Consider the following 18,798-nt stretch of genomic DNA (forward strand, 5'->3'; position numbering starts at 1 on the left):
GAATAGTAATGGTGGTAGTGGACAACCTTGTTTCATTCCTGATCTTTTTGGAAATGGTTCCAGTTTATCCCCATTACATATGATGCTTACTGATAATTTTAAATAGGTGCTTCTGACTATTTTAAGGAAGAGTACATTTATTCCTATGCTCTCTAGTGTTTTTAATAGGAATGGGTGTTGAATTTTATCAAATACTTTTTCTGCATCTATTAAAATGATCATATGGTTTTTGTTAAATTGGTTATTGATATAACTGACTATTGATATAGTCAGTTATGCTAATAGTTTTCCTCATATTGAACCAGCCCTACATTCCTGGTATAAATTCTACTTGGTCATGATGTATAATTCTGGGGATGATTTTCTGTAATCCCTTTGCTAATATTTTATTTAAGATTTTAGGGAGTTTGGTCTATAATTTTCTTTCTCTATTTTTGTCCTACCTGGTTTAGGTATCAGTACCATGTCTGTGTCATAAAAGGAATTTGGTAGGAGTCCTTTATTCCCTATTTTTTCACATAGTTTATATAATATTGGAATTGATTCTTTAAATGTTTGGTAGAATTCACATGTAAATCCATCTGGTCCTGGGGATTTTTTCTTAAGGAACTGATTAATAGCTTGTTCTATTTCTTTTTCTAAAATGGAACTATTTAAGCAATTTACTTCCTCCTCTGTTAATCTGGGCAATCTATATTTTGTAGATATTCCTCCATTTCACTTAGGTTATCAAATTTATTGGCATTAAGTTGGGCAAAAGTAACTCCTTATTATTGCTCTAATTTCCTCTTCATTAGTGGAAAGTTCTCCCTTTTCATTTTTAAGACTTAACAATTTGATTTTCCTCTTTCCTTTTTCTAATCCAATTTACCAAAGATTTATCTATTTTATCTAGGTATCTATTTTATTTTATATTACCAATATTATAAAAATGACAGTCACCAAAATTAATTTATATTTTTAATGCTATACCTATCAAATTACCAAGATGATATTTTATAGAGGTTGATGAAATTATAACAAAATTCATTTGAAAAACAAAAGATCTAAAATATCAAGAAAAATGATGAAAAAACAAGGGGAAATAGCACTTCCAGATCTCAAACTGTATTATGAAACAGTAGTCATAAAAAATATTAAGTATTTAATAAAGATTAGCTAGATAACTCAATAGAAAAGACTGGATAAAGAAGTTTCAGAAACAATCTAATTCAATAATCCAGTGTTTGACAAAGTGGAAAATACAAGTTAGCTATGGAAAAGCTCCCCATTTTCACCAATAGTTCATATGACAGCTGTCTGCAGACGTCCCACAAAATCAGCAAAGGTTTCATTTGGACCTTGTGCTATTTTCATGAATGCTTTCCATCTATCTTGTCTTCCTTGGAGGGTGCCCCATGCTTTGACAGCAACAGAAGCAATTTGCTCATACATTGCTATAGAGTACTTAATCTGTGCCAAAGTATCTGCATAAGTACTTAAACCTGCTAGTTGATCAAAGATGACTGGTATATTAACTCCAGGTTGCCTATTTCATTGGGCTTATCTTTTGCAGAGGTCACTATACTGAGAAAGCCATAGAAAGTTTTCTCCAGGTTCTAAATATATATTTGCTATAGATTTCCAATCACTAAGGGATTAAAATTTCATATGCCAAATTCTCTAATATCATTTTAATATAAGACTATGTAGACCCATAAAGAGTGCAAGCCTTTTTCAGATCTTTGATAATTTCCAGATTAGAAGGAGTGTAATCGAGGGACTTCTGGCCAAGATGGCGGAGAGGAGGCACACAGCTGTGTAAGCTCCGTGTTTTCTCTCAGAATTCATTTCATGACAAGCCTCTGAATTAATGCTTGACTGAACCCCCCCTTCCCCCCAAATAATTTCCAAGAGAAGACATCCTTGAAATTTGCCAGGAAAGGTCTGTTTTTATTCGAGGGCAGGGATGGTTTTAGATCAGGCATAGGTGGAGGGCAGGCAGCGGCAGCTTGAGCCCGGCAGGTAGCTCACAGTCGAGCAGACCGGAGGGGGGTGGGGTGTGATCTCAGCCACCTCTGCGGGGACAACTTTGCTACAGGATTGAATACTTTGCTCTGGCAGCAAGTCAGTAGCCCAGCAGAGAAGCTAAAAACACCGGGGGTGAAGAATATAACCCCAAACAGCTAGTCTCTCGGGATCTGGCCACCCCTCCCCCACAGTGTCTCAGCATGCTCTCAGAGTCTCAGAGTGCAGGCACAGCACAGCCATCGCTGTCCTGTTAAGGCCTCACTGCTTCCCTGCCCCCTCTCCTCCCCCCCCCCCCCCCGTCAGTCTGTAGAAGAAGCACAGTAATACCACCCAGCCCCTCCCCCCAAAAAAGCAGATTCCATTTGCAGTTTTTTTCTTTTTTTCTTTGCTAGTTTGTCTTTGATTCTTCTCTGACAAAATGAGCAAAAAATTGAAAAGGGCCTTAACCATTGACAGCTTCTATATGGATAGAGAGCTCTATGGATAGAGACCTCTAAACCCTGAGGAGACTAAAAACAGACTGTCTCCAGGTGAATCCCCAAAGGAGGAGATCATCTGTTCCTCAGCACAGATGAATCTCATAGAAGAAATTAAAAAGGCTCTCACAAGAGAGCTAGAAGAAAAATGGGAAAAGGAGAGGAAGACTTGGCAAGAGAGTCTGGAAAAGTCATCCCACTCATTTAAAGACAGAGTGGATAAAGAAATAAAATCCTTGAAAAATAGGATTAGTGAACTGGAAACAGAAAATAGCTCTTTAAAAAATAAAATTGGCAAAATGGAAAAAAATTCCATAGAACAAAACAACTCAGTTGGACAATTTAAAAAAGATATAAAAAAGTGAGTGAAGAAAATACTTCATTGAAAATCAGAATCTAACAAATGGAATTGAATGATTTGAAGAGACAACAAGAATCAGTGAAGCAAAACCAAAAAAATCAAACAATGGAAAAAAATGTGAATACCTTCTTTGGAAAACAACAGACCTGGAAAATAGATCTAGGAGAGACAATCTGAGAATTACTGGACTCCCAGAAAAATATGATGAAAAAAAGAGCCTGGACACTATTTTCCAGGAAATTATCAAAGAGAACTGCCCAGAAGTCATAGAAACAGAGGGTAAAATAGACATTGAAAGAATTCATCGATCACCTACTGAAAGGGATCCTAAAATCAAAACACCAAGAAATATAGTGGCCAAATGCCAGAACTCTCAGACGAAGGAAAAAGTACTGCAAGCAGCTAGAAAACCCTAATTCAAATGTAGAGGAGCCACAATAAGGATTACCCAGGATCTAGTGATATCCACCTTAAAAGATCGAAGGGCCTGGAATATAGTATTTTGAAAGGCTAAGGAACTCGGTATGCAACCAAAAATAACCTACCCAGTCAGAATGAGCATCTTTTTCCAGGGAAAAAGATTGTCATTCAACAAAATAAGTGAATTTCACCTATTTTTGATGAAGAAACCAGAACTTAACAAAAAGTTTGATCTACAAATCCAGAATTCAAGAGAAACCTAAAAAGGTAAAAAGAAATCTTGGGAACTATATTTCTGCTATAAAGATGTATAAAAAATACATGTGTACCTTGTTCTAGAAACTAGAGGTGAAAAGGACATTGTACCAGAAAAAGGGTAAAGTGGGGGTACTACATCTCAAGAAGAGGCAAAGGAATCCTATTATATCTGAGAGAAAGAATGGAGGGGGATGAATATAGTGGGTACCTTACTGCCATCAGAATTGGCTTTAAGAGAAACATTTTAGACATATTCAATTTATGGTGAAACTTCTCCCACCTCATTGAAAAGTGAAAAGGGAAGGAATAAGCTAAGTGGAAGGGAATAAGGAAACTGTGGGGGAAAGGAGTAAGATAGGGGGAGGAATGCAAGGGGCAGGGAGGAGTACTAAAAAGGGAGGGCTGTGAGAAGCAAGTGGTGCTCACAAGTTTAATACTGGGAAGGGGGGGGGGGATAAGAGGGAAAGAAGGGAGAAAAGCCTAAACAAAAGGAGTGTAATCTTTTTACACTCCTGGCTTGACTTGAAGAGTCAAACTCTTCAATCACAGGGTATGCTTCTATTCTCAAATCACATGTATCCTGTCCTTCCTCTTTAGCTTTAACTAATACCTTTTGTAATGGCTGTAATAGGGGGTGAACAGAACTGCTGCATGGGTGGTGCTGATGGTGTCACTGCCCCTCCCACTCCTCCTCCTCTCTACACTCAAGAAGGTGAAATTGAGGGAAGAGGTCAGAAGATGGGGAATGCCCTAAGGGTGCCTGCATATGTAGGTGGAAGAGAAACTGAGATGTGAAAGTGAGAAGTACCACACGCTTTAAGCTTATCAGCATGGTACTTAAGATACTTAACTTGGCCTAACTGTCTATGCCCTCTAGCTGTGTTATCAGTACCATGCCCCTCCTGCTTTTTCTTCTCACACTTGCTTGTCTGGCTGTCCACATTAAAATTTTTCCTTGTTTTAGAACTTGTGGAACTTTTTAAAGCCATTTGTATTGTACATAAGAAATGTTTCCTCAGGAATTGAGTCAGGACCCATATCTTCATAATATTCAATTAGTTGCTCTCCCACTATTTCCCACATCTCTAGCTCTAAGTTTTCTTCTTTAGAGAGCCAAGAAGATGTACATTCTAATATACTTAAGAGCCCACTTATCTACCTCTGAGTTACCAACAAACCTTGCTACTCTATTAACCTAACTATGCATTCTACATACTTCCCTTGGGGTGGGGGAGGCTCTTTTCTTAGTATTTGCCCCATTTCAGCTGAAATATGAAAGTGATTAGTTTAGCTCTTATAGAATCTTCCAGCTTGCCTATTTTTATATTTATCCTATTCCAGGTCACAGGGATTTCTCCACTGAATTCAGCTGATTGTGTCAATCAAGCTGATTTGTGCCCTGCTTTGCAAGGCCCTGTGTTTCTAGGGCCCCACATTTAGGTGCCAAAATGTAGTGTGCTTTCTAGAGTCCCCAAATTGGGATGACAAAATGTACCATTGCTTTCTAGAGCCCCCACACTAGGGTGATTAAAATATACCATCTGGACTAGCTCTGGACTAACTCTCTGGAGGACCTCGGGACCAGCCTGGGTCCTTGGTCTTAGTGGAGGAGTGATGAAGGCAGGAGACTCACGAAGGGATAGTCCAAGATGGAGACCCGAGTCTTCTTTATTCCAAGTCCTCTCAGCCCTTAAATACCTTAGTACGATTACTTCATTACAGCACACTGAGCATGTGCCAGCTGTAGAACCATTACACCACCATATCATACTGTGCAAGTGCTAAGTAAAGTGATTACATCATTACATCACACTGAGTATATATGAACTAGAGAACCATTATCTCACCAATCCCACCAAGTAAGTGCTTAACTGAAGGCATTCTGCTGTCCTTGTTTCAAGTATACCTTTCCCAGAATTCTCCCACTATCTGAGGTCGTCCTCTACAGTCTCCCACTATTATAGTTTTGATATCTATTTCTTCTTGAAACTCAACTTCTCCTTTAGGAATTTTCATGCTATATCACTTGGTGCATATATATTTAATATTGATATTGCTTCATTATCTATGGTACCCTTTAACAAGATATAGTTTCCTTCCTTATCTCTTTTAATTTGATCAATTTTTACTTTTGCTTGATCTGAAATCAGAATGGTTACATCTATTTTTTTTTTTTTTACTTCGCCTGAAGCTAATAGATTCTGCTCTTGCCTTTTATCTTTACTCTGTATATATTACTCTGTTTAAAATGTGTTTTTTGTACATATTGTAGGATTGTGGTTTTTAATCCAGTCTGCTTTCCACTTCCACTTTATGGGAGAGTTCACCCCATTCACATTTATGGTTAAAGCTACTAATTCTGTATTTCCTGCCATCTTTTCATCCCCAGATTATACTTTTCTCTTTCCTTTTCCCTTTACCCTCCTCCCCAGGATTTAATTTATGAGCACCACTTGCCTCTAGCACCCCTTCCCCTTTAGAGTAGCTCCACCTTTTTTATACCTTTCCCCTACCATTTCTGTATTCCCTTCTATTTAGCCTACTCCTCCCCTTTTCACCTTTCCTCTCCCACTTTTCAATAAGGTGAAGTTTCTCTGTAAACCAAATATGTCTAATATTCCCCTTTGAGTCAAATCTGATGAGAGTAAGATTCACACTATGTTTATCTCTCTCCCTTCTTTCCCTTAAATATAATAGGTTTCCTTTGCCTCTTCATGAGATGTGATTTCCTTCTTTTTACCTCCACTTTTCTCTTTTTCTGGTACAATCCCCTTCCCATCTCTAGTTCTTTTTTATATTACAACAGTAAAATCAAATTATACATTCACTCTCTATATATACTCATAACAGAAATACGGTTCTCAAGAGTTCTTTTTACATTTTTATGCTTCTCTTGAGTCTTATATTTTGAGGTCAAATTTTTTGTTTAGCTCTGGTCTTTTTATCATAAATAAATGGAATTCACCTGTTTCATTGAATGCCCATCTTCTTCCCTGGAAGAAAATGCTCAATTTAGCAGGGTAGTTTATTCTTGGCTGCATTTCAAGTTCCTTTGTCTTTCAGAATATCAGATTTCAGCCCTTTGATAATTTAATGTGAAAGCTGCTAGATTTTGAGTAATCCTCATTGTGACTCCTTGGTATTTGAATTGTTTTTTGTTTTTTGTTTTGTTTTTTTCCTGTCTGCTTGTAATATTTTTTCCTTGGTCTGATAGTTCTGTAATTTAGTCACAATATTCCTTGGAATTTTAATTTTGTGGTCTCTTTTAGGAGGTGTTGTGAATTTTTTCAATAGCTATTTTATCTGGGCAGTTTTCTTTGATGATTTCCTGAAAAATAATGTCTAGTCTCTTTTTTTATCATGGTTTTCAGGGAGTCCAATAATCCTTAGATTATCTCTCTTAGGTCTATTTCCCAGGTCAGTTGTTTTCCCAAGTAGGAAAACTTCTTTTTTGTATTTGTCCAGTTGTTTTAAATGAGTTGTTTTGTTCTATGGATTTTTTTTTTTCCATTTCACATTTTTTTTTAAAAGGAGTTATTTTCTTTTTCCATTTCACAAATTCTGTTTTCCTGGGAGTTCTTTACCTTTTCCATTTCACCTATTTTGTTTTTCAAGGAGTTGTTTTCTTTTTCCACTTTATCAAACCTATCTTTTAATGAGTTATATGTTTTGCAAAGTTTTCTTTTCCTTTCCCAATTTTTCTTCTAGCTCTCTTTTAAGATCCTTTTTTATTTCTTGCAGGAGAGCCTTGTGTGGTAGGGACCAGGTTATATTACCCTTTGGGGTTTCATCTGGAGACAATCTGCTTTTAGTCTCCTAAAGGTTAGAAAACTGTTCTTCTCTTTCACCATAGAAGCTATCTATAGTTAGAGTTCGCTTTGCTTTTTTACTCATTAAAAAAAAAAAGTTGGGATCTGTTTTTAGGGCAAGGAAGGCTTTCCAAGCTTCCTCTACAGGCACCAGGAAGTGGCAGTGGCTGCATACTGGGATTGTGCTGAATCACTCCTGTGCTGGGTGGATGTGGCCAGGTCCTGTGAGACTGGTGCTTTGGGGTTCATTGTTTACCTTTTGTGTTTGTGTTGAATGTTTTATAACTTTTCTGCTGATCTACTGACTTGCACCCAGGGCAGAGTAGCCAATACTGTGGAAGACTACTCCCCATAGATTCTCTGAAGCATGGAGTCTGCATTGCTCTGTGGAATTTACACTGCCCCGTGGAGACTGCATCCCACTGCAGGTCTGCAGAGTATGCACTGGCCTCTGTGCTCTGCCTCCCTTCCTGTGCCTGGCCACCTCCCTTGACCAACCAAAACAGACCTTTTTTTGCAATCTTCGAAATTATCTTCTGCTGGTAATTTGCTGCACTCCCAATATTTGTGGATTCTTCCAGTCCACCACTATTTCAAAGGCTGAATTTCATAGTTAGTGTGAGGGTAGTAGGAGAGCTATGAAAGAAATGTGTGTCTTCTCCACTGTCTTGGCTCTGCCCTGAGTTACAACTCTTAAATTCTGATTTCTTTCCAAAATAAAGAAGAGATTGCTTGCCATCTGAATTTAACTGAACTTTTTTTTTTGTCAGCACCTGCTCTTTTTTGGATGAGTGTTTCGAGGGATTGTCAGTGGCTTCATTTTAGAATTCTCTTTATTTCTATATGTTTTTCAAGGTTTGGTGAGATAAAGGAAGAAGACACAGTGAATGATGGTACAACCAGGTCAGATGGTTACCTGGAACACATCTTTAAATATGCTGCCAAAGAACTGTTTGACATGAACATTAAGGAAATTACTTACAAAGCATTGAAGTAAGTTTGGGTATATTTGGAATTCCCCAAAGTAATATTTCCACAGAACTTGTAGTAATAACTGACTGGGAGAATAAAAACTGCTATTTTTGAAAGACAATTGATATTAGAATGTGAAGCCCTCAGTTACCCCTAAATCAGATTGTTTTTTTCGTATGAAATCACAGTGTAAAGACCTATTTCTTGTATCTCTTGTAATATGTCACAAAGTTATCATTTGAGATTTTTTTTCTCTGACAAAAACCATAAAATGAATTGGCAAAACACTGTTATATACAAGAAGCTATTTTCCTCTAAAAACTCTGGTAAAGGATCCAGTGCTCATCTATTTAGCATGTTGCCAATTTGACCCATGTTTTGGTAAAAAAAAAAAAAATTTTTCCCTAATAAACCACTCCATAAAAACCCAATTTCCCCAAAATCAGTACTAGTCTACTAGTATTAAATTACTACTCTTATATTTTATAGCTATTATACCATCTCATTTTAAAAGTGTTGTAACCCTTTCCATTGGTATCTTATCCCCCCACTACATTAAACCCTTGAGAGTAGACACTGTGGCTCCCTTAGCCTAGGAGCAACTCATTCTTAGTTTTAGTCTGCTGCTGAATGTGGGATTTCTATACTGCATATATTCATTTGTTGTATGTCAGCAAACTCAGGTCAGTGACTAATTATAATTGTGCAAATATGTCCCATCCCATGTAAATTTCTTATTATGTGGCTCACTCTGAGGGCAAAAATTGGGAAACCTAATGTCTCCAAATCTATTCTATTTATAGAAACAAAGACTTCCAGGAGGTTACTCTGGAAAAAAATGGGGAAATAATGCTACGATTCGCTGCTGCTTATGGCTTTCGAAATATCCAGAACATGGTCCTGAAACTTAAAAAGGGCAAGTTCCCATATCACTTTGTAGAAGTCCTGGCCTGTCCTGGAGGTAAGAATAAAATAAAAATAGAATTTAAGCTTCTAGCTACCTCTACAATGTGGCTAGTTCAGTTGCCTAGGACACTCCCTTATGTTAAAAGTTCAGCCTGTGGAGTTAAGTATAAAATAAGAAATAGTCTCAATTTCAAAGTAGCTTGGACATTTTTTAAAATAAGTTTTTATTTTATTTTATTTTATTTATTGTTCCATTGTATCCCTTCCCCTGCCTTCTCCAAAGAGCCATCTCTTTGGTAACAAAGAATTTAAAAAGAGATAGAAAAATTTGGGGATCAAACTTGGACATTATCAATCCACAGCATTCAGTTTTGATTGTTTTGATGTTCTTTTCATTTATATTTCAGTAGTCCCTGTACATTGCTTTCTTGCTTCTACTTCACTTTGTATGAGTTCATAGAAGTCTTTCCATGCTTCTTTGTATTCATGTTCATCATTTTTACAGCTTTATATTACATTAATGTACAACAGTTTTTAATTGATGAGGTCTGCATCTTCAGTTCTTTGCCACCATAAAAAGTGCTACTTATAGATATTTTTATATATGAAGGCTAATAAAAATTAGTCTCCTTTACTTATATTTGATAAAAGAATTCTTTTTGGTTGACAGGACCAATATATCAGAATATTTTGCATTATACCAGGGGCTTTCAATCCTGGGTCTGAGAATTTTTTTCAAAAACATATTCTGATAATCATATTTTAATATAGTTGATTTCTTTTGTAATTGTAAATATTTTGTTTTATGCATTTTAAAATATTCTGTGAAGAGATCCATAGGCTTCACAAGCCGGCCAAAGATGTCCATGATACAAAAATCACTGAGTACCTCCTCTGTAGGGTAGGTGTCCTCAAGGAACAGAATAGCTACCTAACCTGGTGTCACAGCTTGAGAGTTTAATCAGTTATTGACACTGGTAGAAAGAGGAAGGAAAAATGACCTTTTCCTACATTTTGATATGTCCCAAAAAAGTGTTGGTGTTTCCTAGTAGAGAACAGTTCCTGCATTCAGCCTGGTGGCACCTGACTGATTGAAGGACCTGTCATCTAACTGTGCTATGGATGGTATTCCTTCGCCTCTGAAGATGGCAGCTTCTCCATCTAAACCTTTTTATTCTATGTAATTAATTCTTGCCTGTGTCTTCCCACATATTCTTAAAAGAGGATTTATTCAACATGCTAAAAGCCTTATGTTTCTTTTAATGTTGGATTAGATACCACTTTAACACTCAGGCTGATTGTCTGTTTTTCCTTGCTTTTATTTTATGAAATCAGTTTTGTCTTTGATGCAAAATCATAGTGGTCAATACATTATAAGCCAGTTTGCAATCACCATGTAATTTTCCATTATCTTTTACAACCTTTGTTTTATATAGATTATTTTGATACTTAATAATTAACTTTGGAGTTTATCATTTGGAAAATGGATCAAATTTGCCCTACTTAAAGTCAAGGAGTAGAGGAGGAAGTTAGGAGATAGATATTTAGGATTCCTGCTAATTAAGTTGATGGTTCCTAACAATAATTGCCTCAAAGTAAAAAGGGCTGCCTCAGGAAATTATAAGTTCCAAATCACTCATAGTCTTCTCAAACAGGCAGGAGGAAATTATTTGCTAAAAAATGTTGTAGAATGGATTCCTACTTCAGAAAAGGGTTAAATAATCCTAACACCTCATAAAAAAAATAGGATTCTATGAAACCGAATATCAATTTTGCCATGCCTAGCAAGCTGTCCTTTTAAGCTAAAACAATTTTTTTTTAAAATATGTTTTTACCTGTCTCATGTGTGTATGTGTATGTGTGTCTGTGTGCACATGCATGTGTGGGCTTGTGTGGACTTGTGTTCTAAAGGATGCTTAAATGGCAAAGGTCAAACTCAGACTGAAGATGGAAAACCAGACAAGGCACTGCTGAGGCGAATGGAAGAAGTATATGCTGAAATCCCTGTACAACTTCCAGAAACTAACACACATGTGCAGAAACTATACCAAGAGTGGCTAGATGGTATGGACTCTCCAAAGGTCCAGGAAGCTCTGCACACCACTTATAGCTCTGCTGAACTCCCCACAGACAACATGGATATCAAGTGGTGACAGCAAAGTTGGTAAAAGTAAGTCCTTTTAATAGGACTTGTATAAGTGACCTTGGAAACATTCTATGCAATCAGAAACACTTTCTTTGGACTTTAATTATGAAGAAGCTGGGTTTTTTTTCCTCTTAAAACAAGTTTTTTTTTTCCTGAAAATTATAGTCTCTTAGGTTTCCTATTTTCTTATTCAATTAGGTTGGTACTGTACTCATAATTTGTATTTGAACAGTACCTTTTACCAACGAAGAATGATTTCTCTGAATTTAAAATATATTCTTTGTTCTAAGAATTATTTTAAAGATCCAATTTAAGGACAGTAAGTGGTATTTCCCATAGCCAAGACCAAAATTTAAAAAAAAATTAAGTTGAAGTTTTATTACACATTAAAGAGAAATGATTGAAAAAAACTTCATGTAATCCCCTGCAAAATGTATCCAGGAACCCAAAGATGAGTAGTCTAATTGAATGTCAAGAATAAAAGGAGTGGTTTACTATCAAGTGGAATGGATTTTCAGATCCAAACATTCATCATAAACAAACCATTTCAGAGCCAAGAATTGGGGGGAAAAGAGGCAAGAGAAGGAACAGGATGTAAATACAGGGATTCAAAACCTCTCTGAAGAATTAAGGGCCAGAGGGAATAAAGAGGTAGAGGACCTATCAAGAGGACCTATAGGAATGAGGACAAAAGCTCAGGGTCCAGGGTAGAAGGGATGGGGCACTGTGGGGCTTGTAAAGTCATTGTATACACTGTATACAGCTTTAGTAGAAGGCATCATTGATCAGACAGAAAAGGAAGAGGGGTAACTGAGCAAAGAACCCATGGTTAAAAAAAAATGTTCTGAGTGTGGTGAATAGTAGGGGAAGGAATAAGCACATGAAGTTTGGAGGTGTTTCAACTCCTAGGTCCTAGGCATCGAGCATTTGTAACATAGAGCAGGAACATGAGGCCCACAGAGAAGGCAGCAAAGCCATCCAGGCTGGGATAGAATCCAAGAGATTGGGGCTTTCTCTACCACCACATTTTTCAACCTCTACTGTGGTACATAGTCCCTGTGTAGTTCCCAAGAGGAAGTCCAAGGAAAGGAACAAAGACAATGAATAATTTCACCAAAACATTTAGCAGAATCAGCATTATGTTTGACTGTGATTATGAAAAAGATGGGAAGTGTAAATGACAATCCTATAAATTATAGAGAATATTCCCGATTTCATTATAATCTTTGTGATAGCAAATATCCCCAGCATTTCAAAAGAAGACAATGCAGGTGGAATTAGAATACTTTGAAGCTTAAGGCAGATATTGATGATGTTTTAACAAAGACCTGCTTCTTTAAAGTACTTGGACAATACTTTGTCATCAGAATTGGACCTATAAAAATAACTCACATTTTCTGCTTAGAAATTTTTTTTCCAATTTTATAAACCTCCCCAAAGAAATGCCTAACAAAACCTAAATCATTCTAGGAAGCAATTGTTGGAAATGGAAAACTGCATTGGTCTGGAAGTAAGGAAATAGTCCTAATTCTGACTGCCCTAACTACCCTTGTGGCTATGAGCAAATCTTTATCAGTTTTGTTATCCATAAGATGTTGAAATCAAATTGGTGGATCTCAAAAATCCTTTTTAATTCCAATATTTCTGATCCCTTTTCACAGACCTATCTTTTTTAGTCCCATTTTTACTTTCTTTCTTCTTCATTGCTTTGTTGGCAGCTTCCAAATCAAAAGTGTTTTTGTCTCATGCAAAGGAAATTAATTTATCTACTCATGCTCCATAAACCACTTGTATAACATAGTCTTCCTTTCATGCACTGCAAATACTGATAATTGTGGCCTTTTTCTTCCTGAATAGAAATAGGAATTGTGGGACGGAAAGAATGAGTATAAGGAGTTAGTTGCAGAAAAGTAATCTGGAGATACACAGTTCAAAACAATCTTTGACCGGATCCAGTAAATTCTGTAGGAAAAAAAAAACAAAAAAAACAAAAAAAAAAAAAACTTATAAGTAAATGCAAATTTTCCTGAACAGTTTTTAGAGATTGTCAAAGTAACTTTGTTTTAAATCCTCATATTTATAGTGAGATCCTATAGCCCCTCCATGTAACTACAACCTTGTATGATTAGAGTAAATGTTAGATTACCAGTTTGTTTTATGCATGTGTGTTTCTTCATATGATGGATGATTATATGTATTGTGATAAATAATATTTGTTTTGTCCTACTTTTTTATCTGAAAGCATCTCTCTGAGTAATAAGAGCGTAATAAGGAAGAATTGTGGAAGACTAATTGAATTTAGGTATAGTTTTTCCCAGCAGGAGTTGGAACCTGGAAACAGATTCAATAAATATCTCCTTTTTGCCAATCACTTTACTAAGATCTGTGGATACAAAGAAAAAGAAAAGCAAAATCACGTATATACTATTATTGCACCACCTTTTAAGTCCACATGTCCAAATGACCTCTCTCCAGGGTGCTTCCACCAAGCTGTCTCTTACAAACAAGATGAAAAGGACTAGCAGACAAAGAATTTGTTCAGTCTCTTCTCAACAGACCTGGAACATCAAGATTAGGCACTGGGTACACATGATAACAACTTTACATATTCCTAATGCTATTGTTTTTAAATTGAAATCAAGGAAGCTATTTTTAATAATTAATGTCAGTAAATGAAAATAAAACTGACTTAGAATAGAATAAATACACAATAGCTAACATATACCCCAATTTCCTACTCCACATGGAGGTGCTTGAGCTCAAGGCAATTTATGACCCAATGGGTTGAGGAAATCTCTATTTTAGTCTTTTGAGGGCTATGTAAAGATATTTGCCACATACTTCATTGGTAATCCTGTCTTTATATGTTCCTTTGCTTCTGTACTCTTAAGTACAAAGGAGGAAGTGAAAATAGAGCTCATATACGCACACATACACACATAATTTATTTTTATTCTTTTAGTTAGAATTCAAATTCTAAATGGAATTTTGTGGTCCTATATCTTATAATGTACTTTTGGTAGCCCTACCTTTACCCTATACAGTGGTCATCTCATAAAGAGGTAGGGCAAAGGTATTGGTGAGACGGGATCATCCTTGCAGAGCTGTGAAGGTAATTTTCTTCAACTCTTCAACCCATGTATATTTTGATATTTTGTAGTATATCGTACAAAAAAACAAAATAAACTTAAACTTGTGATATCAGACATTGCTAATAGCCTCTGTTGGGTGTTGTATCTGAATGCTGTTCTTTGAATTCTGGTATTATGTATCTGAAATAGATAATGGATATGTCAAATAATGCATTTAATTGTGACTGGCATCTTATTTCATCACCTAGACCACGGTATGAGCTCATAAATACTTACAACTTTGTAATACCTTAGAATTATATATTCACATTCACTGTTTTAGTTCAGACAGCAAGGTGGCACAATTAAAAGGGCATCCTGCTTGGATTTAGGGAGACTCCTCTTCATGAATTGAAATCTGGCCTCAAATACTTATTAGCTGTGTGATCCTGAGCAAGTCACTTAACTGTTTTTGCATCAGTTCCATTAACATAGAGAAGGAAATGGCAAACTATTCCAGTATCTTTAGTCTAAGAAACCCCCAAAGTCTCTCTTTATATGATAGTAAGCAGCATATTATCATATACTTTGAAACTTAAAATGTAACCTGTTGGAATCCTTACAAAGTGTTGTCATTAGAGTTGATAGGGACAATAATTATCTAATTTAGCATGGCTCAGTATGATTGATCTGATCTTAGAAGGAGATATTGTGGGCCAGAAGAAACAAGGTACTAAGTAGAACTGATAGACAATAATGCTTGTGTTCACACCTTTAGAGAGCTCATATAAGCAAGAAGTATTTAAGTACTCATTAGAGTTCACACGTTTGGGAGATTTCAGGGTTTAGTATGAGATATCCGAATTCACACCTCCCTTAATCCCTGCCTCCAGAAGGAGTTAACCTTTGGGAGATCATATATAAAGAGGCTCTTGGCTTTGGGTGAGTTACTTCGGAACATTCCTAGGGATCGGAGAGGAGCACTCTGGGGCAGACACAGAGCACTCTGGGAGATTGAGAGCCAGAAGCCCTTTCTCAGAGGCAAGACAGATTCACCTTGGTGCTGGCTGGAGGCTGAAGAAAGGAGAGGCAAAGGACAAGCTGCAAGAGCTCTTAGAACCAAGAAGAGAGAGAGGCCTCTAAGAAAGCTAACCAGGCTATATTGAAGGACACAATAAAAGATTTGAACTTTTAGCACCTGGCTGCATTTTGGAGTGATTAATACTTTCAACTGAAACTAAGGCTGCCTCCAGAAAACCTCTCCAAGAAACCTGCTCCCAGAGAGAACCCTTATTATATTTAAAAAGAAAATCACATTTTGGCACCCTGAACGTGGGACTGACTGGCCCCTCAGTGGATTTCACTGGAAAAGCTCCAATCTTGATCTCAGTGGAAAAGCCTCTGATCCTAATCCAGTGGAAAAGTCTCCTCAACCCAGAAATTAGGGTGAGTACAACAAAGAAATTTTGTTGAAAGAGTTAAAGTAGAATTTCAGCTAAGATGGGACAGATGTTTAGAAAACAGCCTTCTGTTTCTGTTCAAGGAAAATGTTTAGAGAGCATTGTCAAGGTTATTGAAAGCCAAGGTTTGATTATAATTTTGCAGCAGATCACTGAACTTTTAGAAACTGTTAAGAGCATTATGTCCTTGTTTCTCTCTGGAAAAAAAATTACATCTAGACGAATGGAAATTAGTAGGAAAGGATCTTTGTCAATTCTATAATAAAAATGGACCTAATTCAATTTCCAAAGACATACTTAATACATATAATTTAATACTACTGGCTTTAGGAAACTTTATAAGTATTAAAATAAAGAAAAAGAACAAACAGCAGCAGGGACAGGTGCCAACTAAACTAGGTAAAAAGCAGGCAGAATCAGATAAGAATGGAGTTAAGTACAATTCTGAGTGTGATACTTCACAGCAGGAGGAATTGGATCATTCCACATCCATGATGTGGAATCCTCCTCCCCCCTCAATTAACCCTTCATGGGTGGAGGAAGAAGGGGGAGGGAGAGAGGCAGAAACAGTCAGCTTCTCCTGTAAAGCAGAATATGACAAGATTAGAAGAGGCATTAATTAAAGCAAAAAATGAAGGAAAAAATATATCTGATTTTATAAATGCATATCCTGTGATTGAAAAGCTTGACTCTTCAGGTCAAAAAGAGAGAAAATACACTCCTTTTAATTTGGAAAAAATTAAAGATTTGAAAAAGGGTTGCACTCTTTATGCGGCTAAATCCTCTTATGTTAAGCTGTTACTAGATAATTTGTCTTATGAAATCTTAACCCTGAATGATTGGAAATCCATAGCAAAAATATGTTTAGAACTGGGACAAAATTTGCTGTGGCTTTTAGAGTTTCATGAATTATGTAGGATTCAAGCCCAATGCAATAGGCAAACAGGAGCTATTGGACAAATCACTTTTGACCAACTAGCTGGTGATCAGTATAGAGAGAATTCAGAACAGATTTATTATTCCATAACAGTGTATGAGCAAATTTCTAAGACTGCAATAAAAGTTTGGAGTTCTCCCCCAGGACAAAAAGATCGAGGGGAAGTCTTCACAAAAATAGAACAAGGTTCCAATGAACCTTTTGCTGATTTTGTGGGATGTTCGCAAACGGCTGTAATAAGAACCATTGGAGATAATGCTGCCACAGAAATAATGACCAGACATCTGGCTAAGGAAAATGCCAATGAGGTTTGCAAAAGAATTATATGGGGACTAGACAAAGATGCTCTTGTAGAGGAGATCATAAGATGCTGTGCCACAATGGGAACAAATGCTTATTATACTCAGACTATGATGAACATGGAAAAACAGGGTCCCTCTTGGCAAGGGACTTCTAGAAAAATCCGTCGATGTTTTCAGTGTGGAAAAGTTGGACATTTAAGAGCTCAATGGATATGGAGATAGAATGAGAAGACAGGGTGAAAGAAAACCCAAAACCCTATGTCCAAAATGCAACCGAGGCTTTCACTGGGCCTCTGAATGTAGATTGACCCAGAGAAATAAGAGGCAGGGCCTAGTTCCAAGGTATCAATCAAAAGACAGATGGGGCATGATAGCAGCTGAGGTTACAACCCAGAGAGTCTTTAGAAATTCAGGACTCTGATGTCATCAACCAATAGAAAAGTAATCAGGATTACAGTTGGGGAGAATACAGGCCTTTTAAACTAACAGGGCAGTGTCCAGTGCAAACAGTTCCAATGTAATTGCCAGATGATGAGGAGAAATCCCCAAAGTGGTAAATAGAAGGGAATTAGATAGGTTAACTGCTTGGGAAAGAGGGTTTGCTTGTATCTCCACAGGTGGAGAAGGAATCAGGTGGGTGCCAATGAGCCGTATTCACCTTGTCCATCAGAGAGAAACAGAAAAAGAGAAAAACCTCAAAACAAAGGAGAAGATTTAAGAAACATCTGACACCGAAAGAGCATGGCTGACAATGAGACTGTTAAAATAACTTTAAAATCTTCAGGAATCATTGGATTTCCTAACACAAGATGAGACTCTTTCAGTTCTTGAAAACCAGCAAGAATCATTGGATTTTCTTGAGATGAAAAATTGTTGATGAGACTATTGCACTACTTCAGAGCTTACAGGAATTATTGGATTCTTGACACATGAACTAATGGACAATGGATTCCTTTGGGACTATTTTTTAGGTTTTATGGACATGTATAATTCTGTATGTTGATTCATGTTATGAAAATTTGTTTACTTTAAAGCTTTCAGGAATCATTGGATTCCTGGCACATGAACTAATGGACAATGGATTCCTTTTGGACTATTTCTAGGACTTACATACATGTATAAATTCTCATGTTGATTCATGTTATTCATTACATTACTACTAACCTGTGTTATATTGCTAGCTTATGTAATTATGTGTAATTCCTCCCATATTGATGGATTTATGTACACCTTGTTTCATACCTGTTTTAAGTGAGCCCCTTCAGAAACCTGCTAATCTGATTTGATTTTCTATTTCCTTTGGTGTTTTCATTTCCCTTCCTGAGATGTCAGGGAGGGTGTGACCACCTTCTTTTTATGGTGTTTTCACTCCTTTTTTGAGTAGTCAGGGAAGGCGTGATCACCTTCTTTCTGGGGTTCTCACCTCCTTGAGAAGTCAGGGAGGTCATGACCACCTATGTTCTAAATCAAAAGAAAAGGGGAGATGTTGTAATCCTTACAAAGTGTTAAGTCATTAGAGTTTTTTTTTGTTTTTTTTTTGTTTTTTTGTCTAAGGAGTTTAAATCTTTTTTTTTTTTTTTTTAATAGCCTTTTATTTACAGGATATATGCATGGGTAACTTTACAGCATTAACAATTGCCAAACCTCTTGTTCCAATTTTTTACCTCTTA

At 36.6% G+C, this 18,798-nt stretch overlaps 1 protein-coding gene across 1 annotated transcript in view; it reads left to right on the forward strand.

Moving 5' to 3' along the window:
* Nucleotides 1-14,661, forward strand: part of NARF (nuclear prelamin A recognition factor) — a 65,206-nt gene extending 50,545 nt beyond the window's left edge. Inside the window, exons 9-11 of the mRNA XM_031968444.1 lie at nt 8,190-8,327; nt 9,110-9,267; nt 11,124-14,661. Of these exons, the coding sequence (XP_031824304.1) occupies nt 8,190-8,327; nt 9,110-9,267; nt 11,124-11,365 (538 nt within the window). The 3' untranslated portion in view covers nt 11,366-14,661. The remainder of the gene's footprint in view (nt 1-8,189; nt 8,328-9,109; nt 9,268-11,123) is intronic.
* The last annotated feature ends 4,137 nt before the right edge of the window (nt 14,662-18,798 follow it).

This window comes from Sarcophilus harrisii, chromosome 4 (assembly GCF_902635505.1).
Source record: "Sarcophilus harrisii chromosome 4, mSarHar1.11, whole genome shotgun sequence".
NCBI lineage: Eukaryota > Metazoa > Chordata > Mammalia > Dasyuromorphia > Dasyuridae > Sarcophilus > Sarcophilus harrisii.